This window comes from Chelmon rostratus, chromosome 10, assembly GCF_017976325.1.
Source record: "Chelmon rostratus isolate fCheRos1 chromosome 10, fCheRos1.pri, whole genome shotgun sequence".
NCBI classification, from domain to species: Eukaryota; Metazoa; Chordata; class Actinopteri; order Chaetodontiformes; family Chaetodontidae; genus Chelmon; species Chelmon rostratus.
In genome coordinates, this window is record NC_055667.1 from 16514066 (window position 1) to 16539531 (window position 25466).

At 42.8% G+C, this 25466-nt stretch overlaps 1 protein-coding gene across 4 annotated transcripts in view; it reads right to left on the bottom strand.

Annotated features, from left to right (window-relative positions):
* Positions 1 to 25466, bottom strand: part of LOC121612268 (cyclin-dependent kinase 17-like) — a 38524-nt gene continuing 13058 nt past the window's right edge. For 2 of the 4 annotated variants that reach the window (XM_041945037.1, XM_041945036.1), the window contains exons 3-16: positions 18643 to 18776; positions 14624 to 14749; positions 8920 to 8976; positions 8700 to 8814; positions 8391 to 8485; positions 8208 to 8270; positions 7759 to 7882; positions 6792 to 6912; positions 6546 to 6643; positions 6332 to 6437; positions 5819 to 5861; positions 5619 to 5709; positions 5461 to 5538; positions 1 to 2487 (exon numbers count right to left, since the gene is read on the bottom strand). In XM_041945037.1, the coding sequence (XP_041800971.1) occupies positions 2450 to 2487; positions 5461 to 5538; positions 5619 to 5709; positions 5819 to 5861; positions 6332 to 6437; positions 6546 to 6643; positions 6792 to 6912; positions 7759 to 7882; positions 8208 to 8270; positions 8391 to 8485; positions 8700 to 8814; positions 8920 to 8976; positions 14624 to 14749; positions 18643 to 18776 (1289 nt within the window). In that variant the 3' untranslated portion in view covers positions 1 to 2449. Of the gene's footprint in view, positions 2488 to 3786; positions 3909 to 5460; positions 5539 to 5618; positions 5710 to 5818; positions 5862 to 6331; positions 6438 to 6545; positions 6644 to 6791; positions 6913 to 7758; positions 7883 to 8207; positions 8271 to 8390; positions 8486 to 8699; positions 8815 to 8919; positions 8977 to 14623; positions 14750 to 18642; positions 18777 to 22491; positions 22522 to 25466 lie in introns of those variants that run through there. The other 2 variants (XM_041945039.1, XM_041945038.1) reach the window with 2 other exon arrangements.

The following is a 25466-nucleotide window of genomic DNA, read 5'->3' on the forward strand; positions in this document are numbered from 1 at the left end:
GTGTGAATAGCTGTATCAAACCTGTACACTTTTGTATATACAGAGTGAGGGATCATCTATGTACATGCTACATCCTGTCACACTCTGGGTAAATAAGTAGTCCTTCTGACAGACACGGACGAGGGACAGCTTCACCCTTTCTGAATCCTTTTCAGAAAAACATGGAGAAGTCACCCGAGGTCGGTGCCTGAGGAGCAGGAAAATCCAATCTACACTCACAGGTCATCTCATGGATACAGTACATGTTGACATGTCAACTGATTGGTGTGTGGAACAGTTGTGTGCTTGAACACCAGGCGCCTGCAGGACTGACTTTGGTCCTGTTGTTTCTGGCAGCAACAATGACAGCAGGAAACAACAGTGTGTCTGAGCGCTCGAGTCCCGCTAAATGTTAGCACCCACTTACACAGGCTACGTAACAGTTGTAACTGTATTATACAGCGTGAAGTTGAGTCAGATTTGTCATACAAACGATCTGGTCCCAATGCCGGCAGCGCATCACATTTCTGCTGAATACGGTGTTGTCGTCATCTTCTTTAAGGTCTCCAGACTCGCTGAGGAGCCATTACAGACTGATGTGGTGTTTGGTGCAAACATGTCCCATGCAAGATTTAAACCAACTGGAGGTATTCCTTTTCCAGCAGCAGCTATTTCACATACCAACTGAAAACAGCTGTGTCTTAATACACAAACATGCTTGAAGAGATGACAGGTAAAGACATGGGTAAGGTAGTCACTGAACAGCAATATTACGGTCAAATGAACAGAGGATGGAGGACACACAAGACTGACAGGGTGATGCTGAGAAATGATTCTTCTTCTTCTTCTTCACATATCAGTTTTGCAAGGAGTTTCAGGCCGTGCTCGACGTGCCCTGCTCTACTGAGGAGACGTACAAGGCCGGCTGCACCTCACAGCATCCACAAAACGACACTAGCAATAAGTCCTGAGCTTAAGGAATGTGCAACACGTCCCCAGCCAGTCGCCACACTGTTCCAGTGGGAACACGGTAAAGACTGAGAACAGCATCCTGGAATTATCATTGCTTCTGACAAGTAAAAAGTATGATCACATATTCAGATTGGAAAAAAAGGAGTTAAAAATAAATGCATGTGGAGTTAGGCGGGAGAGGTTTGGGGTTGCTGAATGTTCTACTCATGATCTAAAGAGGTAAAAAGTCAGGTGCAAAGAGAACAGTTCAACATCGACACCTGCACACCACACGACAAATCAAGACAACTTCTGAGTCAAGGCAAAAGAGGAAGGGGGTGTCTGAGAATAAGCAGGTGAGGATTTGTACACTTCCTTTACCCCTCTGTCCTTACAGGTCGCCCTTCTCGTGTGCTGAAACGGGAACGTCTTGCAGCGTTGCGTTCTTTACAGCATGTGAGCATGTGACGAATGCAGTTGTCTACCACTGGTTTGTTGGTGTTTTTCATTGCGGTGTCGTGAAGTGTCCAGTTCCGTCAGTGAAGGTAAATATGTCTGTCCTATGGTTAGTGAGTTGTTGTCTCTCTTTTTTGGCTTGTTATTTTGATTCTTCTTCATTCTACTGTCTAGAAAGTACTTTACATCCTACTCTGCTTGAGTGACTGATGAGGTAATGACAGCCACCCTGACCTCTACTGGACAATAAGGTGCTAAAGTTTATCTCTGTAAACTCCATTGATCTACACACTTAACTTTCAAGTGAGCCATCAGTGTGTGTGTGTGTGTGTGTGTGTGTGTGTGTGTGTGTGTGTGACAGAGGATGAGAGAGAAAAGAGAGAGAGAGAGAGAGAGAGTTGTTTGAAAGATCGTGTAATAAAGGGCAAAGAGGTTAAGCGAGGGTTTTAGGGTTGAGGTGCAATATTCAGAGTTTGGATTCAGGCTGAAGCGTGTTATGAAAAAGCAGAGGTCTACAGTTCAGTCTCTTTATGTACAACAATAATCCAAACCCAAAGAAAAGGAAAGCACAAGAGAAAGTGACGGGTTTCTTCTCTTTCTTCGAATAGTGTCCACCTTTCACTCCTTCTTCCTCACAGCTCACTGATACAGCAAGTTCAGTTCAAAGACTGAGTCAGCGCCAGTCCTAAACGCTGCCCTCTTCTGGACAGCAGCGATAGTAGCAGCAAGGAGAGTCTTGTCCTCTCCCACTTTTCTTCCAGCGCTTCTTTCATTTGAAGTTTTTTTTTTCTATCTTTAGGGTTGAGCTGAGTCTTTTTTTTAAGTTATGTATGAATTCTTCAGCCTTAGTTCTGTGTGGTTTTGTTTTTTGTTGATGTGTGCGTGTGTTGTCTTCTTCAGGGTGTGTGTGTGTGTGTGTGTGTGTGTGTGTGTGTGTGTGTGTTTCTATGTGGCAGGGTGTGTGTCGCTCCTTCAGTGTGTGCGTGGCAGGGTCAGTGAATGTATGTCTGACAGGACAGCTCCACGTGTCACTGTCCTCCTCACCTCAGCGCCCCCGCCAGCACTAAAACAACACACTCTGCCTCCTGCTCTTCCCCTGGGCTGAGAGAGAGGGAGAGAGAGAGAGAGAGAAGAGAGGGGGGGGCAGATGTGAAAAAAAGTTCAGATTTCATTCAGACACAACACACACCACCACACACCTGCAAATTTCACTCCATGCCAGCAACGCAAAATACACGCCATACGGCCAAAAGCACTGGACACACACTAACGGCTGCAACTAACAGTTACTTCAGAATCAGTTCACCTTCCAAATCTCCATTAATCATTATGCATATCAGAAAATTTAAAAAAAAAATGCTCGCCACAATTTCCTAGAGGCCTGTGGTCATCTCATCAAATGTACGAAACCCAAAATATTTCAAGACAAGGAAGTGTGTTAAAGTACGTTAAATCAACATTTCACACATTTCAAAATACAAAATATTTGTTTATGGACCTGAATTTGTGCACAAGCACGCTGTGATGTAGAAATGTGAAAGGGATTTCCTCAAACTGTTGCACACTGTTAATAAAAGCATTATAAAAAAAGTAGACAAAAGTATGTGGACAGATACGTTTGGCGAAATCAGTGCCAATACAGACAACTGGATCACACAGCTCTATAACCAGTAATACTGTGTGTGATCTCATATTGCTGAAGATAAGTCATACTTACCAGTAATTGTAACACACTGCAGTAAAACAAACACCATATCCATGCTGCAAGAAAATGCATCTATAACACACAACCAACCAAACACACACTAAACCAAACCCCACTTACAGACTCAATAAAAAGGCTACATCTCTCGCTGCAGAAACCTAAACAGGACTGCAAACGAAAAGAATCAAATGATTCGATGCCCGTTCTCTGATCACATTCCTTTCTTTTATGAATGTACTGTTGTCCCTTTCATCCCTGAAATAAACACTGGGAGTGGCTCACTCTGAGAAAAAGAGGATTAGGTAAGTGAAAGCTGAGATGATGCATGTGGGTGCAGGGCTGGAAATGTGAGGGGAGGTCGGCAGGAGCAAGAACTGTGAGGGGGAGAGGACCTTAAAAAAAAAAAAGAGCAAGAGAGCGACAAGGAGAAAAACTATAAAAAGAATGAAAAGATGTGATGTGAGAACAGGTACAAATGATGTGCTGTTTTGGTTCAGGGAATGCAAGGAGGGAAGTGACATGTACCGACATTTAGTCCGGCTCAGCAACCAGGAGAGCCAAACATAAAGTGGAACCGCCATAAAGACAAAGTGCAAATGCACAGACAGAGAGAGGCCAGGTGACAGCCAAACAGAAAACAAAAGAGGAGGGGGGCTGGCTAGACGTACAGACAGAATGAAAGAGACCGTATTTACCAGAACGGTAGGGGCCACTCAGCCAGTGGAAGTGGAGGAGAGATTGTGACTCTGAGCCCTGGGATTGGCTGCTTCTCTCTGGAAGTACTGCGAGGGTGCAGAGCCTAGCTTATGGGCCATCGCTTTTAAGGGTCAGGAGGAGAGGGGGGGGGTGGGAATATTGAGGTGTTTCGGAGGAGTTGGAGTAGGGCACACAAGGGAGATAGAAAGGATTAAGGAAAAGATGAACATTGCGAAAGAAGAGAGAGAGCATGGGTACCAAGAAAGAGAAAGGACAGTTTATCAGAACACGACAGAGAGGCGGCGGAAGCAGGAAGAAAAAGACACACACAGACTGTGATAGAAATAGAAACACTGAAGTAAATCTAAGCAAATTAGGTACGCACAGTCAATGTGTTGTGGTTCAGGCAATGGGAAAACTCCTAAGTGGCATGTCACTGACCTTAGTAATATAACTAAGCGCTAAGTCAGTGGTTGGGTGTACTAGTTATTTTGGTTATCAGCTGTCTATGATCCTTCCAACATCTAAATGTTTACATTGCAATGGCGCCATCTGACAGCTTAACGCAATGTTGATAACTGGTCGAACCTTTTGTTGGACAGCTTAACATTAATGGCACTGTATATCTCCAACTGTCATGGACTGATGGCAGGAAAGATTTGATTTGTTCCCTGACTGCACGGAAAAACACACTTTTGAGCACATCAACTCGCCATGCTAGCGACTCTGTGAGGCCGTACTGTGGAACAGTGGTGCTTTGAGCTAAATGCGAATGCTATGCTAATATGCTCACAATGACAATGATAGCATCCTGATGTTTAGCCGGTATAATGTTTACCATGTTCATTATTTCAGCATAGCTGTGTGTGCTAACCTTTGCTAATTACTGAACACAAAGTATAGTTGAGTTTAGTTTTTAAAGATATTTGGTCAGAAACCAAAGCACTGGACAAATTACAGATTTGACCAGATGATGGTGCTAGATTAAAGGTTATGGGATCACCAAAGCGGTTGCAATTCATCTTGAAGGAAACATGAATATTTGTATCAAATTTCATGGAAAACACTCCAGTAGCTGTCAAGACATTTCCACGAATCCCACAAATGAGAGCCTCATAGTAGTGCTTGAGGAAAAGTCAGAGAATTGCCGAAGCCATTAAGATTCATCATCTGCGAACCATGAATGTCTGTACAAAAAATTTCATGGCTGGCCATCAAATAGTTGCTGAGACACTGTATTTCAGTCTGGTGAAAAGTGGTGGAGGTTTCATCAGACTGACATTGCCATCAAACAGACACGCCACTAACTTGGCAAAAAAAAAAAAACAACCCAAAAAACCCAGCATCTTCTGTTCCTCCTTCACAGAGCACAGCAGTAACTGATTGAGGCCTGCCACGATGTATGGCTTTAAAGTGTATTGCAATAGCCTATCTGTTACTAATACTGGGAGTTGAGATCTGTATGTAGTGGAAGCACAAACCTGACGATAGACTGGGAAACTGTGTGCGACATGTATGACCACACAGTGACATGAGAGACGACATAAAGCAAACAGATAGAGAAAAAGAGAAGAAGAAGAGGACAGGGAGCGAGACCTATTCCCTATCATATTCCCCCTGGGAATTCCTCATCTTTCGCTTTTTCCCCACTTTTTCTATCGTGGAGGACTTACTCGACTCTGGATAGACTGAGGATCTCTTCCCTGGATCTCTCTGGAGCTGAATGCCTTTTACAGAGAAGATGGATGCAGCTGAAAATGACAGAGAGGGGGTGAGACAGGGCTCATACACTAAAGGTGTTTGTTCAACATGTCAGACTGTATGTACTCACTGTCTGCCAGCGTTTGAACCTGCTCCCCGAGGCTTTTGAAATACGATTGTCTGAGAGCATCCTCAGCTGATACTCGCTTCTTCGCCTCAAACTACACACATACAGACAAAGAGGGAATATAAAGACAGGACTGTTTTTAATCCAATGCATTAGGTGTGCATATGTTAAAAATACTGATTATAATGAGCAATGTGCCTTACCTGTAGAAGTACTGAGAGCAAGTCATGGCCATCACTGTCTATCCTGTGTCACAGAATGAAGTAGAGGAAGCGAGAGAGAGGAAGGGAAAGTGACATAAACAGAGAATTGAGTGTCGGCGTGGTCGAATGCTGACCTAAGCCATACAGAGAAGTGTAGTGTTCCTGCCATTTCAACAGAGGCGGAAATGCTTGACTACAGTTCCTACTGAAAATCAATCCTTATCTTGTTACATCTAACGTATCACAGTCAATAGAGGATGGGTCTACAACAGTCAGGTGCCCATATGAACATTGCAACAGGTTTTGCTTGCTGTAACCCTTCCTCCTGTCCACACTGGCCATTAAAAGATCTGTTCCCAAATCAGTTTCAATGTAAGTGATGAAAGATCTTTAATGGTCAGTGTGAACAGGAGGAATGATCACAGTTAGCAAAACCTGTTCCAGTGTTCATGTTGGCATCTTAAATTGTGAACCCATCCTTAAATCTACACATGCAACCATGGCTGTACACACCTGGGTGCGTGATTGACAAGGGGCTCCGCTTGGTATCGGGGGAAATTGTACGTCTTAAACTCTTCACTGGTGGTGATACCAGGCCAAGTCTCTTCTGTAGGAGTACCTGTTGAAGATGAAGAGGGAATATGTAGAGTGTACACACACACACATGCACAAAAGCCTGAATCTTACACAAGCAAATGCTCGTCCAAATTCCACTGTGTCGTCTCACCAAGGATGCGGAATATGAGGTGAAGCTCGTCCTCCACAGTCGATCCAGGGAAGAGAGGTCTGCCAGTGATCATTTCATAAAAAATGCAGCCCACACCCCTGCAGAAAGGGACAGAGAGTAGAATAAGCAAACACAAGTGAGTGCAATATACAGCACGTGCAACACTTTCAAATGAAACATTTGGGGGGAAGCTTGGGGAATTGAAAGAAATGCGCGTGTATTAGCTATAGATGTGTGTTTGCTCACCACATATCAATGGGTGTAGAGTACTCAGTGGAACCTAGAAGCACATCTGGCGGTCGGTACCATAGTGTCACTACTTCATTAGAGTAGGTCTTTGTAGGAACAGACTTGGCTCGTGCCAAACCTTAATTCAAACACAAAAAGGGACGTTAATTGATGCAAATGCTGCTTCATTCACTTTATTTCATTTGTTTGGTGTTGTGGGGCACCGCATGACTCATCATACCGGAATGAAACTTCAGAATTAAACATGCTTCTTGCATTTTGACTCTACAAGACAATCAGTTATTACTCTATCAGAAATGCAATAAACTCTGTGTTATTATTGCATTATTATTATTGTCTTGTACATTGTATTAAAAAACATTTTACGTCAGTGGACTATATAATTCTTAATCCAGATTCCTGTGTTATCCAATGAACAAAGAACGAATTAGCAATTTACAAAGAGGAATTATGCTAACTAACACTAAAGTGTGTAAACAGTATGCTATGTTTCGGCTACTGCCTAAAGAGGGCAATGTCTGGGTGGTTAGTCACTTCAAACTATGCTGTCTGGTTGGGTCTAAGGAGCAGTATAGACTTTAGGGGCCACTAGCTTGCAGACTCTTCTTTCAGTTTTATAAGACATTTTAAAAAGCAAATGTAGAAATGGGGGGTAACATTAACAACTTCCAACAACCAAGGAGAAAATGATTTTATTATCTATGAAAGACAAGTAAACTTGTTTTCGTGTCAACTCAATTTAGTTTCACTGTTTCATTCTAGCTTTGATTATTTTGCAATGAAAATTATATCTAATATTGAAGGGAAATAGGGCAAAATGGCAACATTGAGCAGTTTCACAGAAATCAATATTTTCCACATGTGGTGCCTCTACTCTTGAGCATTTGAGAAGTCGATCCAATACAGGAAATTTCAAAATAATATACAAGATTGATGTACGCTTTTAGTTAGTTAAGTTATGTACCAAAGTCTGCCAGTTTGAGCTCTCCTTTTTCATTGATGAGCAGGTTCTGGGGTTTGAGGTCTCTGTGAAGGACCTTCCTTCTGTGGCAGTACGCCAGGCCTCGTAACAGCTGGAATAGGAATATCTGGAGAGGAGAGGGGATTAGCATGACTTAGTGGTACATACTTAATATTACATTAAACGTTCTAAAGTTACACAGTAATTTATTATTACTCTAAAACTCCTGTGGTGTTATACTAACAGAGTGATCAAAGAACACAGAGACTGTTTTTGATTTATTATTCAGAAATCAAGCAGCCTGCCAATGTTTTGCCTCTGTCTAAAGTATAAATCAAGACACGAGGGAAGCTGCAAGCAGACATTATTCTAATAATGTGATCACACTCAACAATTCTTTCATTACTACAGAAATCCCCACAGTACTGAACAGATGCATTACTTTGCATTACCTTGACATTGTGAACACTCATGATGCTCCCACAGTCATCCATGTACTGCTTCAGATCTTTTTCCTGAAGAAAGAAAGAAAGAAAGAAAGAAAGAGACAGTGCAGATATTTGTGCAGATCAGTAAAATACTCCCTCTAAAGACAAGAGAATAAACTTACACACATGCATGGTGCAGACACTCACCAGGTACTCAAACACGAGTGTCAGGCACTTGTCAGTGTGAATAATGTCATGGAGTGTGACAATATTCGCGTGCTTCAAGTCTTTTAGGAGAGACACTAGAAGAGGGAGACACATCAGAGACTGTCAGTCAAACACAGACAACCTGGAAGGAGAACCAAAGGAGCTCGAAGTTCACTAAGAGCTCAGGGAGCTACAAGGCAATAACTACTGTAGGTCAACACTGTCAAGGCCGTACAAGCTTCTTGACATTATGGTTCCATGTTGACCTGTGAGTTGTTTACTTCCAAATCACACCAGTCAGTTCAGTACCTTCTCGGATAGCTGTGCAGGGCGCACCCTCCTCGTGCTCCAGTCGGATCTCTTTTAAAGCGACTAAGTTGTCGGTTAACTTGCTTCGCCCCTTGAACACTGTAGCATAAGTCCCCTGCAGAGATAGAAAGCATTTGAATGCATTGTGAGATAAAGCAAACTGTGTATTCGAGGAGTCTGTATGTGTGTCACGCTTGCTGATGTTCTTAATTGATCTCACCTCCCCTAATTTGTCGAGTTTGATGTAGGTCTCAAGTTTCCCAAAGCCGATTTCAGACTAGAGAAGACAGGAAGAAGGCAGTTGAGGAAGTTATGAACGAAGTTATGAGTTATCAATGCACATTATCACTAAGCCAGTTTGCATTTATTTTGGCAATTTTGGCTTGATTGTAGGCCAGGATAGGCTAGGTTAACCATCTTAAGAGTCAAATCCACAGCTGTTAGTTTAGATTTCAGTACCAAAGCTGCTGACATTTGGCCTACAACTGTTGGGGTCTGAGTCACCAGGCCTTGTTATTCTGTGCAAGCCTGTGGTAAAACATTAGCTTGGTTTCTCCTGCACTTATAGTATGTCACTGAGCATCTCTGCCACACTCCATGAGGCTGAGACAGTTCAGCACCATGAACAGTGCACATTGTAAACAACCACTTGCAAATGGGATGTGTGATTGGACAGAGTAAACTCTGCCTTAAAGGTCATAGCTGGTTGAACCATTTTGACCTTCATTTGACTATTTTTGAGCATGCGGTTCTTTTCAAGACATTCAGAAATCCTATTTTTCTTAGCAGACCATACATGAATGCATGTGCACAACAGGGGGATAAAAGGGGATCAAACTTTTTCCTCTATTTTCTCTGGTCATGCAGCACCAATTTCAACAATATTTACATCTTTCTGCTGCATAGACAACCCAGTTTTATGAAAAGCCCATCTTTTCAGTAGTGAAATACTTCCTCAGCGCTGCAAAGTGATTAAGTCATTATCAGCTGCACATTTATTCTTTGGCCACAGGAAGTCAGTATAACAAAGACAACCAAATAAGGCATGCGCTCTTCGACTACACTACTAATTTAGTGGGGGTTGCATGTTTACTTCTTAACATTTCTATAGATATTCAGCACTCGTGCTTCAAATTTGTGGGCGTTGTGAATTAATCCTGAATTCGGTTTATCTGCATAATGTATGTGGCCCCTGGGTTTCCAGGTCATGAATTATAGATGGATGTAGCTCTGTCAAGCTGTGATACCCCTGGGCTTGTCTGTGTTTATCCCTCTCCCTGTCACTTTTCCACACTTATTTGTCTATCTCTGTCAGGGTTGTTTCAGCCATGTTTTATCTGCGTTCATCTCTCTGAAACTGCCCGTCTCTCTCAATATTGCGCTGGCCCATCCCATCACGATGCTGATGTGAATGCCAGGCCAGTGCTCGGCAACGCGCATGCATGTGTGCGTATGAGGGGGAGGGTCTCCAGTGACCAAGTTAGCTGATGAAGCATGTGATCTCTTTAAAGGCACGTCTAAACGGCAACATCAGAACAAGCATGGACACAAGATGACACACTTAGACACTGAAACAAGTGTGTGTGCGTCGGTAAATTTCAGTTTGCATAATTAACTAACAATCGTATTTATGCTTTAGAATGTATATCTAGTTTTGTATCTGGTCATTTGCAATGCTTGGACATAAAACAGTAAGAAAGTAAATAATAATCAATACAAACTGCGGACGTGTGTTTGCATGTGCATACACAGTACAGCAGGGGTATGTGGCATATGTACTGTATTAGATAATTTAAGATAATCTTTTATTAATCCCAAAGCATGGACATCTGCAGTGTATAGTGTACATGGGCTGCATATGACTGTGTGTGCTTGTAGGCAAGAGAATATTTGTGATGAGACATGCAGCCTATGTTCAAATGTAAACACACTCACCCTGCACACACACAGACGCACACAAACACACAGCTCACATCTCTGTGTTTGTGACAGGGGCTGTCAGGAGCTGTTGCTGAGCTGTGCTGCTCTTTTGGCTGGGCAGTCAATCTCATGAGCAAAACACGCACACACACTCACACACACACACACACACAGTGATACACACATTTCAAAACACATAAAACGCACACATGTTATGACCACCTCCCCCACTCACGGATAAATTTGTGGCCTTTCATTTGGTTGAAGCCTCTCTAAAACAAAGTAAGCCCCAGCTCTCTGACTACAACATGTGACTGCACTCTCTGTCTATGCACCTTCCAGTCCTTTTCTTATGTGTGTGTCTCTGTGTGCGCGCCTGCGTATGCTTCCGATGGCAACGGGTTCATTTCATTCCCAACGCTCCAGTGAGCTTACTCAGCAGAACTAGGTCAGAGCAAGTTTTAGTGACAAAATTAAAGCAACATAAAACCAAACAAAATGGGCGTGTTTGTCCTGCCTGAACCTGTACAGGAACTGAGGTGACACACAGACAGATGGACTGACAGCAGAAGGAAGAAATGCGAGAAGAGAGGTGAGTCCATTACCTCGACCACATATCATTTTTAAATAGGGTTTCTCCTTGTGCAGCCTGTGAGAGGGCTTGATGGAGAGAGGGGGGATGGATAGAAGTATTGAGTGGGAGAGGGAAAGTGACAGCCTTCTGCTAAGAAAAGAGGTGGCAGGCAAGGGGAGGCGGGAGGAAAGAAGAGCCCTTTCATTAACATGATGTAGCCAGTCAATCAGTCAACCAATAAACATCTTGCACTGTGTCACCTTTTTCATGTAAACCCACTGCTATCAACAGAAGAGGTGTGACCCAGGGGGGTGGACAGATACTTGAGCTCTGTTATGATTTTTTACATTTTTTTTAATCATTAAACAACAAAAGCACAATATATAGTACGCTGTGACAGTAGTATAATAAAACCAAGAGCTAAAAGGCACATAAAATGCTGTCTTGGCTTAGTGGACATTCAGTTTTACAGTTAAAAAGTTCAATATTGTGTCACTGCAGGGTTGAATGGGTTAGAAAAAAGCAAGCGTTACATAACACGGTGAAGTGTTGGTGTTTTGAGATAAAATGACATCTCTTTCCTCAGCCCCATGGAACACTGACTCTCATTGGACTGCTGTGAATAATTGATTATCAATGGGCAACAGCCATGAGAGAAAACTGATCCCAACCCACTTCACTTACATTACGTTGGAAGCGATTCAAAGATCAAAATACACGGCTTTAATGCCAGCATCTGTTCCGGGACACCTGACACATGTTCAGTGTTACGGTAACAAATGGCAAGCACATGATGGCCCGAACCCTAGCATATCAGTGTGCTTATACATTTATAGTCAGTTTTGAGCTTGTACTCATTCTGGTAACGTGTGACTGAGGAAGATCACTTGTTCTTTTGTGACACAACTACATATTGTCATGACCGGTGCTGTGCACGCCGGTTTTTTGTTAAAGTTTCCCCTTGTGTGTTGTCTCTGTCTGATTTTTGTCACGTCCTGTTTTATTTTGAAGGTTCATGTTATGTTTCTTTGTTTGCTTTACTTTCTGTGTTTTCTGCCCTTGTGATTGTCTGATGTGTTTCACCTGTGTGTCATTAGTGGTCCCTCCTTGTGTATATAAGTCTGTGTCCTTTCCCCAGTCTTTCCCAGGTCATTGTCTGCGTCACCTTGCTGTCTCCGCTTCCCTTACTGATTTGAGAATCCATGCCATAGCCCTAGTGAGTGTTCGTTGTGTTGTCTTTGTTCATGTGAAGTGTTTCCTTGGTTTGTCTTTGTTCTCGCTTTTGCTGCATTTGTGCAAATGTAGGTCTTGCGTCTTTTGTATTGTCCATGTCACCAAGCCTTCCCTCCATCCATTTGTTTGTTTCTAGTTTTGTCTCTGTCTCATGTCATTCCACCGTCTATGTAAGTGTGATTCTTGAGTGTTGTCTACATCCCAAATCAAGCCTCGTTCCTTGAGATTTCCTAATTGTCTGTTTTCTCTAGTCTTGTCTTTGTCTGTTTCCTTCCCATGTCATGTCTCCTGTTATAGTTCTCCATAGTTCCTAGTGTGTTGTCTTGATCCATGCCCTGTTGTGTGTTGTGTTGCCTCGTTATATGTGTAAGCCCATAGTTTTGGTTTCTTTTCAAATAAATTCATTAATTTGAACCAAGCGCCCCCTGGAGTATGCATCTGGGTTCCACCCTTAGTTTCCCCTTAAATCCCCACCTTCCTGACACACATGCATCCACATTTGGGGAGACTGAGGGGTTAAGAGATTTATTTGCCATGCCAACATTTTTCCACCATGTCTGGGTTTTGCTCTGTTGGAGCCTCTCGCCAGTTGCAGCTACAGGTGTTGAAAGTGAGGGGTGCAGAGTTAAAATGGATGAAGAATGCAAGTGGTGACCTAATTATCTCCACGTCTCCAGTTGAGAGCATGCCAAAAGTAGGTCTGAAACAAAGTGAAACTTTCACCAGTGCAAATAGAGTACTGTACACATGGGTGGACCACATGAAATAAAGTAAACAATATAAGCCTCTCTAATAAAAATAATCTAGCTGCAGTTTCCTACATACACTCTGCAGGCTCAGCAAGACGACCAAGAGAGTGTTCCTTTGCTGCTATTCAACTTGAATCGAGGACTTAAAGACTGGTTTTAAAATGTATCTCAGCAGCCATTTGTCTTACACTAATGCTCCTCCCCGCACATTTGTCCATCCTTACAACTCAACATTTTTTTTTTTTAATTATGTCTTCCTGTCCTTTATTCCCTTAAAATTCCCTTGTCATCCCTCTGCATCTTCCCCTCTTCCTCTGCTCTCTGGCTCACTTCAAGGTGTGTAGTCCTCCACGGGCAAGGAGCCGCAGCAGATGAGCCTGACACTGCTGCTGAATTATTGATTGATCTATTACATCACATGCATACAACAACCCCTGAAGATACACCGCCACACACGAGCGGACAGACCCAAGCATGGCAGAAAATGTCCGCCAATCCCTCTAAAGTGCAAAACAGAGAAAAGTCTATGCCCTTCTCCTCATCCACCCTTTCACCATAAACCCCTCTTCTTCCCTGCAAACCTCTCCTCAAAGATTCTTTCCTTTCATCTCTGTTAGACTCCGGCAGAAGAGCTGCGTCATTAAATCACTTCAAGCAGAGAGCCGGAGGCAGGGCGCCGGCCCTGTTCAATAATTACAGCAAAAATGGTTGATGAAGGGCGAATCCTTTATGCTTTGCCATCGTATATCAAGGCTTTTTGTAATCGTGTTAAAATTGTGTAAAATTTATCAGTAAAGCAGACTGAATATAATTTGCAACAAGCATGTAAAACTAAGAGTAAAGCAGAAAACAGTGTGCACTTCCTTCAATCAGTTGTGCATGAAGGGAGAGTTGAGAGAAAAGAGAAACAAAAAGGTAAGTTGAATAAAGTGGGACCAAAATAAAACACACGTGAAAGAGCTGGAGTACTTCAGCAGCCAGACAAAGGGGAATAAAGGGACATGCTGCATATTCATGAATATCTGCCTATTTCTACCCATCATTCCCCTCTCTATCCATCCAGTGGCAAACCCCTCCTCTCTCCCCCACCCCCAGATTCATACCCATAATGCTCTTGGCCTGGATACATAATACAGAATTAATTTATCATTCATCCCCCTACTGAGCCATTGTAAGCTCTATAGCATAACTCAGTCTGAGTGAGTCTATGTTTTTGTGTTCCCAGTAGCCTTAGTCAACCACCTTAGTTGTGCACAATGGCATTCAAAAGTTTGGACTTTTTTTTTTTTGAAAACAAAGCAGCAAAAGAGCAGCACACACGCAGCAGTGCTCACAAAAGTACACATGCAAATGTTAATAAGTAGCGACTAACACATCGGCAAAGCAGCTGACCAAAAATGAGTTTCAGCAGCATTGCACGCACAAACACAGACACAATGATTACTGACCAGTGAAGCACGCCGTAGCCTGCGGCTCATGGGCTTGTCAAAGGGCGGGCTGTTCATGGCGAACTTCTCCAAGTAGCCCTCCGGTAGCCTGATATCAGCTGGGAGAGACAAACGCTTGTTTATGTCCTGAAACAGAGAGAGACAGAGAGAGAACGAAGGAGAGTCAAGAGGACGAAAAAGAGTTTCAAATATATCATTCAAGATTTATTTCGATGTAATGTCTTAGATTGAAACCTTTAACCCAATGGCAGGGGTGGCATGTATGAGGAAGGAGCTTCCATACACATTAAAAACAACAGTCCATTTATGTTTATACATGTTTAAGCAGAGTAATCCAATGTGATACCACTGAGGCCTGAATACAAGGTGATGTATTACATATGTCTTTCGGCATCTTTTAGATGTTCTGTGACATAAACTGCATTATCAAAAATAAAATAAATGAATGAAGCAAAAAAAGTCACATTTTTTTGTTGAATTGAGTCATTTGTAACATTCTGGACCACCTCAAACAGACTCAGCATTAGTGCATTAACCAACCACCATCAGTCCAAGACTGTCCTCTTGTGCTCATTACTTCGATTGATCTGACATTATGTGACATCATACTTGTTGGCCGTTTGACAGTTCTTTGATCGCTTTGCCTCAACTGATCGTGATCTGGCAAACTCTCTCTCAAGCCTCGGTTACATGGCCTACTTTTGTGCCACTTAAAAATCTGTTATCTGTTTTCTCCATCTGCCACTCCTGGCAATGAGTTAGTCAAGTGACTGCAGCTCAGATACACACTTTTAGTATACAGGTGCCATCAGCTGTTGTGGATGAGTGATGAACGACGATGTGAATGAAATTCATATCTAGTGAGGCTGAATGAAAGGCCAGTCCAAGACCAATACAAGAATTTCAGGCTTATTTTGAGAGTAGATTCTTGGCAGAGTGAAAAGGTTGGCACACCACTATTCCCAAACTCACAAACTCATCTGGAACACATCTGGAACCAGCCTTTTTATTACTAAACATGCTTGATATTTTCAGCTTCCACTCTTTGCCTACGATAGTTTTAAGGATTATACTTGGGCTATGGAGTTTTGGTTTAAACAGACTTTTATCATGTAGCACATGTAGAGTGGCCAACCTACAACACATCAGCTGGAATCACTTCCCGGCTCTCACCTGAATACAAATTGTGCGATGCTGCTTTTCCCATAATGCATCGCACCTATATGCTATCCATGTAGGACACTGGCAAGGTGCCAATCACACGATGTTTCCATGGCAACGTTGGCTGGCTGGCCCTGTCCCAACAGCCCCACGGTATGTGTCCTTGATGAAGTGTGTGAAATGACATGTGTGTTTACATGTGAGCATCAGTGGGAGGGTAGGAAGCGTATGTATGCCTGAAGATGAAAGGAGGGCAGATTTTACGCCTGTAATGGTTTTATCGGAGTTCATTGGCTAGCATAACAACAAGCAGTATTACATACGAGCTGTCACCCTATGGACAGTCACATCCTCTAAATACACCCTGAAAACATTCACTCACACATACTGAAATCGTCAAGCAATGTTCTGCACACTGCATGAGCAAATGTTATGAAAAATAAGCCACCAACAGATGCACTAGCATGACCTACGGACTTTGACCTGAGTAATTTATTCATTTCTAGCTGCACTGAATGTCTGAACCGTAAAAGAGTAGAGTACACGGAAAGCAACCACTGCAACACAGTAAGACAAAAACACACTAAGGCTGCATAATCATCCCAGAAAAACACACCATTTTCCCACTAATTCACCACATGTTTCACACAATTAACAAAGCAAGCGATGGTCAAAACAACAGAGCTGAACTATCCATGCTCCTTTACAAAAGGCCAACAATGGACAAAATGACACTCTGCCCTCTTATTCACTGGTATAGACTGAATACACACACACAAACAAACACACACACAAATACACATGTTCCCATACTCACAATGCAGAACAGCTCTAGTAGCTCCCTCATTGTCCTCCTTAAACGTGCCTCTCTATACACTCACACACATGCGTTTTCCACAATGCATGTATCTGACCTGCCACATGACTGCACACACACTGAGAGAGAGAGAGAGAGAGAGAGAGAGAGAGAGAGAGACAGAGAGAGAGAGAGAGAGAGAGAGAGAGAGAGAGAGGCTGGCACTATGATAAGAGTGCCATCCACATGCTCAGAGGAGGAGGAGGAGGAAGAAAAAATGGGAGGAAGAGGAGGGGGGAGCAGGAGCAGAGGAGAGAGGAATGGACAGATTCCTGAGGGGAGGAAGGCAGATGGGGGGAAGGGGTGAATGGAGAGGGATGGCTGAGAGAAAACATTGTTTTTCTGTTCTCTCCCACCGTCTTTTTGTCCTCCATCTCTCCTTCTCCTTCTTCCCTCTTATCATCTGCTCAGCCCTGCTCCTGTGGATCTCCTCTTTCTTTGTCACACCAATAATTATTCCTACTTCCATAATTACTCTCTCACCCCAGCATTTTGCACTGCCCCCCTCTTCTCTTTCTCTCTCTCTCTCTGGTAAAAATGGTCTAAATTAGTCCCTTCCACTGTTCACAGCAGTCGGAGGCAGCCGCCTGTGTGTCCAGAGGCATTTCCTGTAATACTGCTGCACTCATCACTCTGCAACTCCGTCAAACAGACACATGCATTCGCACGCACACTCTGGCCGAGACATGAGCACACACGCAGGGATGTAGCAAAACAACACAACGAATAGGAGCTTCACCTGTCCATAGATAACACAGGTGCACTAACATGGACTCACTGCATGTTAAAGCTGGTCACAACAGAAACAGTCTGTGTCTGAAATCATTCAAACTTCACTATATGCGGTATTCCGCCACAGTATCGAGCATAATCTAATTACTGGACTCAAATAATCCCATAACACAAAAAGTTATAAAATCGATGACTGTAAAAGCGATGGTCACTAACTAAGACAGGGAAAAAATAAGTACATTTAGTCCACACTAATATGTTTTGATCTCGGTCCAGACAAACGTTTTAGCACCATGTCAGAAATAATCTCCGTCCAGACTAACCTGCCTGAAAATGTGTGTCACATGACCATTCACATACACTGGGCATCTGCTCGCTGGTGTTTGTCACCTGCCCATACAGGCACTAGTAGCATGACAAAATGCAGAATTTAATTGCACCACAACTGCTAGCGTAGACAACAAGGTCAGCAACATCTGTAATTTGTTATCCATGTAAAATTAACCACTGCTGGTCAAGGCTCACAGATATACTGTATAAAAGCTGATGACAGTTAACTTCTTCTGGAAAAGAGTCACATGATAGGGGCATGACGAATCAGGGAAGGACACTTTGTGACTGATAAGACCCAATCAGGAAGCTAAGGTGGACATCTGTCTTTGTTTCCACCCATCCAAACAACAATGCAATCCTGGAGTTTCGAACAGTTTGTAAAGTTTGAAACAAAAACGCATTAGTGTGGATGTGCTGTAACCTTAAACGGTAGTCAGCTAAACAGGAATGACATGAGTATTGTCCAAATTAGCTTTTTTGCCATCTGACATAGCCTAACTGACACTGGAGTTTTGCGGCAAACACTAATAACATTTGGGAATTAAAGATGAGACATCAGATGATTTTTTTAAACTATAAAAAACTTACGTCACAAACAATCAATCTTGATAAGGATCCTTTAGGTCTGTTTTTTTATTATTATTGTGACCAATATACAAACTAAAGAGCACATTCTACATTGCACAAATCAACAGTAACACTTTCTAAATGACCTCAAACCTAGTTCAGCATTTCCATGCTGCTATTTCTTGTTACTTGTCTGTCACCATTTCTACATATATATCTGCAATAGGCTAATATCGGGCAAGACATGGGCCAGGCCAAGCTTTACGATCTAACACACTATATAGTCTGTGCAGAATTCCCTATATAGTGTGAATACCAGATAGTGAAGAAGCAAATGTTTTCTGTGAGATGTGTCTCTGCCTTCCTGTACCTCATTAGAGATGCGTCGATGGTGGTTGTTCCTCATGCGGACCCTGACTGGACTCTGGACCTCATCAGAAGACGTCCCAGATGCCTGGTCGCTCTCCCCATCTGAACCCATCTTCACATTCTCATGGACGATACCTACAACACACAGAGACAAAAACATACTGCTATCGTCAGGAACTGCACTGCACTTTCAATTAACTCAGGTGTTCTGGACTGCTCTTATTTGTTTTGTCTTATGGCACTATGCCACTCTGACTCTCTTCTCCTCCTCTATCACTCTCTCCATATGCACATTAGAGGACACAACCTTTTGTCTTTCTTAGATTTCATTCATCACTCTGAGAAAGCCATGGTAGGGTCCCAATCCCCAGATGATGGATTGTACCACCAGCCATGCAGGGGTGTTCGCCAAGTGTGTATAAAATACCATTGGTAAGATGAGGAGGTCATAGATCGATATCGCCCTCCATGCAATGGGAGCTTTCCCGTCTTTGCCTGCCACCCCCCTCACCTCTATTCCCCCCACAGTCCATCTGATTAATGAGTCACAGTGCAGCAGACAGGACTGCCTCCTTCTATGGGCTGTGCGTAAATGTGGGGGGAAGGGTACAGGGGTCTGTCTTTAGGCTTCAGTGCATGGTGCATGATAGCTTTCAAGTCTGGGTCATGTACAGCACATACAGTATGTATGTGTGTGTGTGTGTGTGTGTGTGTGTGTGTGTGTGTGTGTGTGTGTGTGTATGTTTTGTGTTCGGTGTAAGAAACCGCTTCTGAGGGACTGATAGATGTTAAAGGTCACTGCTGGTAACATCTTACTTTACCATCACCTGCTGTTTACATTTCAAACAGCCAGCATGGGCAGAGGAGTGACGGATAGAAGGAAGATTAGGGGATCGGGGAGGATGATTTTGGTAGGAAGAATAAGCGGAAAAAAAAATCCCTTGAGTGCTTGCGACACGTCAGCCATGAAACAGAACAACTGAGAGCCAGATAGGTAAAGCTCTTTATTATAGTGCACTGTCTGTCAGATGTATAAAGGGGCAACGCCACCTCTGGCTAAGTTTAGGTCATTTGTGTGTGTCTCTTTTATGGATTTGAAAAGAGGCAAGTTAATCTCTGGTCTAAAAAAGGAATGTGAACTCAGTGAATGGATGTTCAATACAGCTTTCTTTTTACTTAAGTTAGTGCGACATGGATTTCTCATATGTGAAGAACAGCTAAAAACATGATAGAATATGCATTTATGGAGCTTCAGTTGTGTTCAATACCAATTAAATTAATTAATTAATAAGTAGGAAATAAATAACCACAGGAATACATTCTGCAAACTATATAACTGACAAGAAATTACCAAAATGTTATTTCATTATTCTTATTTTCAGGGTTTTATACGATTTCTAAGCTTTGTGCATTTCTTAGCATCAAAGTCAGGGGTATATTTTAATAATTTCTTCACTTATTTCACAAATTGTTGGTTTATTTATAGATTTTACACAATTTATAAATAGGCTCATTCATTATTGAATACTTGGACTTGGACTACTTATCAAATGTACAGTATGTCACCCTCTGAATGGGTCCTTCCCCATAATTTAAAAACCTATTGTTGCCCAGCTTAACTTAAACCGTACAAAAATCAATGAAAACTATTTCTACACTTCAAAAAAATAAGGGGTTTATAGATTTCTCTCAGAAGCCAACGTTACATATGAATTTCATCAGAGGTTTTCTATCCCAGCTGCTATTTACCGCCTACATCTGTCCATTGGTCTCACTACTCTATCTGTTGACAAAAGCAGCATATGCTCATTAGCAAAACACAACCCAAACACAATCCATCTGTGTAAATGCTTAGTACACCTCTTCGTAGTCATTTAAATCTCACAGTCTGATCTACTGCCTCTGGCCTCAAAGCCAGACACACGAGTACAGGTTACGCATATGGAATCGCTTGGTAAGAAAACTGAGCGGCCAGCAGTCATATCAGGAATCGATCTTCACAATCCCGATGGCGAAACATTAAACGCAAGGTACCTGACACCTGAGTGAGGGAAAATTGATCCAGGATATCATCATACTGCCAGACGCACACACATGACCACACGCTCACGACCAGCGAGTATCCAGCACTGCTATTATGTCACAGGTCTTTCTCACTTTCAGAGAGGTCCTGCTCTCGTCTGTGTGTGTAAACAGGCATGCAGGTGCAGGTGGATCAGACCGACCTGAGAGGAAAATTCCACCGCCTGGGCCCTGAAACAATATGATTTGCTAATGTTCTGCTGAAACATACAGTATGTGCATTTGTCTCTTGTTCACCAGCTTCCCCAACACACTTTGTCTCCTCAAAATAAACAGTACTCCCAAAAAAACGTGGTATTTCACACTGATGGGCCCGGTTTAACCACATTCAGAATACAGATTTTTATTGTTGGACATAATATAGTTAATCTAAATATCAAAACAATTTAGCCCTATTTCGTTACACTTATTTTCCAGTCTAATACTACAATGGTCAACTTGAGAATTTATCAACAGTCAGATAGAAGTCATCTGAAAACTTGCAGGAAAGTCTTGTTGCTGTTGCAGTCCTGCCAGCAGTGCAAGAAGCAAAAATCTACATGAATCTTCGGAAATCAATAATCACAAAAAAAAAACAAAAACAAAGGCACCGCCCCCAGGTGAAATCCGAAGTTTTTAGGGAGTCCCCAAAATAAACACACTCACACGTACTTCCTAATCACAGAGGACATTCTTTTCCGGTCCCCTCCAGGTTCTTTCTGCTCCATTTCCATAGCAGACTAAGAGCAGACAGTAAATGTCACGAGCTACCACTGCCTCCCTGTGTGGAGCCTGGCTGGCCTAGTTAGGGTTGCTGACTCCCTGCTAGCGCGTCTGGAAGAGTGAGTGGGCTGCTTTTAGGACTATCCTTACCTCACCCAGCTCTGAATGTACTCCGCTTAGCTAGAAATCCATCTGTGGTACAAGTTGGCAGTGGCTCAGAAAATGATTGAAACACCAGTGGAAAGGATGTTAAAAGAAGTAAAGTAAGGGTAAGATTTGCTTCAAGAGGCCTTCAAAGAGTAATGGAAATCCTGGGATTTTTTTTTTTTTTGTCGTAAGCCCTCGCTCGGCAAGACCAGAGCTCGAGTTCAGTGGGGTTGCTCTAGGGTGCACTGGTAGAATTAATAGTCAGTGTCCGCATCCAATGCATTACCCACTGTTATTACAAGGCTTTGAACTGGATCATTTTACTTTTTCTTCTTGCAGAGGACAGCACAGCATCTGAATCTGGCATGAGCCGCAGGAATAGAGATACTGCAGCCATTGTGCTAACAAGCAAATGAATAAAACAGAACTAGAAGAACTTGAAGGTCACTCCACCTCTCTATGCAATCTGTGGGATCCCTGAAGATACCGACACACACACACACACACACACATACACACACACACACACACACTGCTCTGAGCCAACCTACTGCATCTCAAATCTTTGAATCAGCCACATAAAGGAAATCATATTTTGAAGTTAATAAGATGATCAGCGTAACATAAATCTGTCTTTGCATCTAATAAAACCTCAGGACACACTTCTGATCTAATCTAATGTCAGTGTATACAGTATGACATCTGGTGATGCAATCATTCTGTGGCACAAAGATGTCGAGTTACTTACAATATCATCTATTTAATTTAAGATTTACCTCTGAAAATCCATCAAACTCATATATATTCTTATAAAAACTGCTGTCATCTTCATAGTCTTGGAGCTGAAATTGGATCTGATGAAATGGAGGATCAGGATGTAGATGAACGTGGTGATGGAGATGGCAGTGATGAGACTCACCAATACGATTTCCTGGAGGACGGCATGAGTCCAGCACTCGAAGCATACGGAAAGGTGACAGCCTCAGCGGGGTGTCTCTCTCCCCCATTCTCATCCCCTCTCCCATTCTAGCCTCCCCCATCCTTGAGTCTCCCACGCTGGGAGCACGAGCAGAGCACCCTTGGGGGTTGCCTGACACATCCATGGTTCCAGAGGATTTAAAGCAGTTGAGACCGCGAAATCAAAAATACATATCACAAAGAGACAAGAGGGGAGTTGAAACCACTTCAGTCCAGTCTGGGTGTTCAGTCAACAGGTCTGGGCGGGACCCAGGCTTCAGGAGTTGAAGCTGATTGAGGGTCAAAGCTTTCTGGGCAAAATCCAGTCTTCAGGCTGTCTTTGTATCTCCAGGAGAGCCCCATGCAGTAGAGAACAGGTCTTATATTGGGAGGACAGTGCAGATTGCACAGGCACACTAATCACAATGCAACAACTCCCTCGGTAACTACTCCACTTTAACACACACACTCTCTCTCTCTCTTCCTGTAGACACTCCCTCTCTCCACCTCTCCTTCTTTCTCGCTCTTTTTCTCTCTGCAGTAACACTCTGCTTGCTGACTAAGGAAGGTCAAACACCGTGCAGGTAGGCAAAATGCTGCAGAGACAGACCAGCACACACAAGCTGAAAACTGTTACACCCCATCGTCTCAGAATAACAGGTGTTCTGTTTCCATCTATATGATTTACGCTGAAACACACACACACACACATATGCAGAGACCCAAACTTACTGCTCCTCCTAGGGAGAAAAACACTTTGATCTGTCTGGTGTTCAACTATCTTCCCTCTTTGGCTCCAAGCTTTCCCTCCTGTTACTTTTTCAGGTCCAGTGTCTTCTTCTTTTCCTGATGTTTTCCTCCTTCACTCACATCTCCTCCCTTTGTCTTCCCCGGTCTTCCACTGTTATTCAGCACGCCACTCTGCTCAGGCTGTTGTGCTGCTCTCCTTCTTTCCACTCCCTCTTTCGATTGCTCCTTCCTTGCCTCTGGCGCCCCTATCAGTGCTTTCAGTGTTGTTAGTCCTCTTGCTCCCTCCCGTCACCTTGCTGTTACTCTCCTCCCTCTCATGTGATACCAATCTCTCTCTCTCGCTCTTTCTCTCTCTCTCTCTCTCTCCCCCCTCCTGTCTCTATCTCTCCCTCCCTCGCTCTTCCTATCTTTGTCTGGGTCCAGAGATGGTGTTGAATATACAGTACAATCGTCTCTTTCTACTCAGGAGCCGATGACAACATTTTCTGCCTGATCAGCCTCTTTCTTGCACTCCGCCTCTATCACTGTATCTCATTCGTCTTCCCTCTCCCTCTCACTCCTTCCACCCTCATCCTCTCCACCCTCTGCCTCCTCGTCCTTATCTCTCTCTAGCACAGAAATTGAAACCTTGAGGCTTTTGAGTGACGCCTCTGGCATCCTTGCCCATCCTAGCTTCCATTTTCCTCCTCTCACACGTTCTCTCCACCCTCATCTTTCTCTTTCTCCGTCCGTCCTTCCCCATGGAACTGAAGCACAGGCCATTATTCATGCTCAACTCGTGCACACATACACACACACTATCCCCTACACACGCTACTGCACACAGTTACTGTACATCCCTATAAAAACTACACATACACATGGCTCGATACGATGCACCTGCAGAGCACAAATAATATAAACAAACACATTCCTCAAACAAGGAACTGTCTAGCAGGATGTAGAAGAGTTAATCTTGATGAGTGTTTTGCTGCACTTGAACTGTCTTTTCTTTATACAGATCTCAAGCTTTCATTCAAAATAAAAGATTCGCAGTATCGACTGAGGGAGGCAGCACCGAAAGTATCACAGGCTTGTTTTTCTGCAGTAACCAGCACGGTTAAAGGTCCCAGTACTTCCTCAATGTGACCCATTTCCTGTTGCAACACAGCACGGACAAATCATCTCAAGCGTAAAGCAATCTGCTGTTAGCTATGGCGAGAACTGATGTGATTGGACGGACGGACAGGTGGGATAACAGTAAATTTTGTGATGACTGCATTGGTTGGATTTTTTACAGTAAATTTATTCTCTACTTTTTAATTCACTACATTATTTAACAGAGATAACTACTAGTCACATTTCAGAGGATTAGACACACAAAACATCAATTCATAAAATATGATGCCTTGTCATACATTAAACAACCCGCTATATGTAAGGATTAGCTTCACCTCAAATGCATCGATAGTATGCTAATCCACTCATTTAATCATACAAAGGAGAAAATTGGTACAGTTTTCCGGGACATTCAATGCACATTTCATGAGACCTTTCAGTTGTGAGTGTTTTATTCAGAAGATAATCCAATGTATTTTTGAGAAAAACTGATGGAAGTATATTTTCTCAGATTTTAGTGCAAACACCACCATCATGCTTCCATAATGACTTTCATGTATGTGCATGCATATTTCCCTCTATGTTTCCTATGGGACCGTGGACCATGCCACGATAGAAACTGACATAAAAAGAAGTTTTTATAGAACGTGAATGTGGTGAATGTCAAATGCATCCAAAATGTCAGCAAGATAAAGAATCAAATGCTATCTTTCCTCACAATATTCTCAAGGATTAACACTTTAAAAAGCCGTTCTTCAAATGTGTTCGACAGCTGTGAGGTAGAGCCTCATCTCTCCCTTCAAGTCAATGATCAGGTTGTTTGACACGCTTGTGCAGAGAAGCTCTCACACTCTACATGTCAATAATGCACCAACTTCTTTGCAACAGCTAAAATGATGCAATGGTATAACTGGCTCAGATAAGCAAATATGTAAGATAACTGGCACGCTGTACACTTAACACATCTTTAAAAAAAACGTCTTAATCAAGCTAGGCGTGGAAAAATAAAATAAATATTAGAGATGTACTCATGGTTTTTATTTTGGAGCCACTACTCTCTACTTTAAATTAGTTCCAAGTAGAGTAATG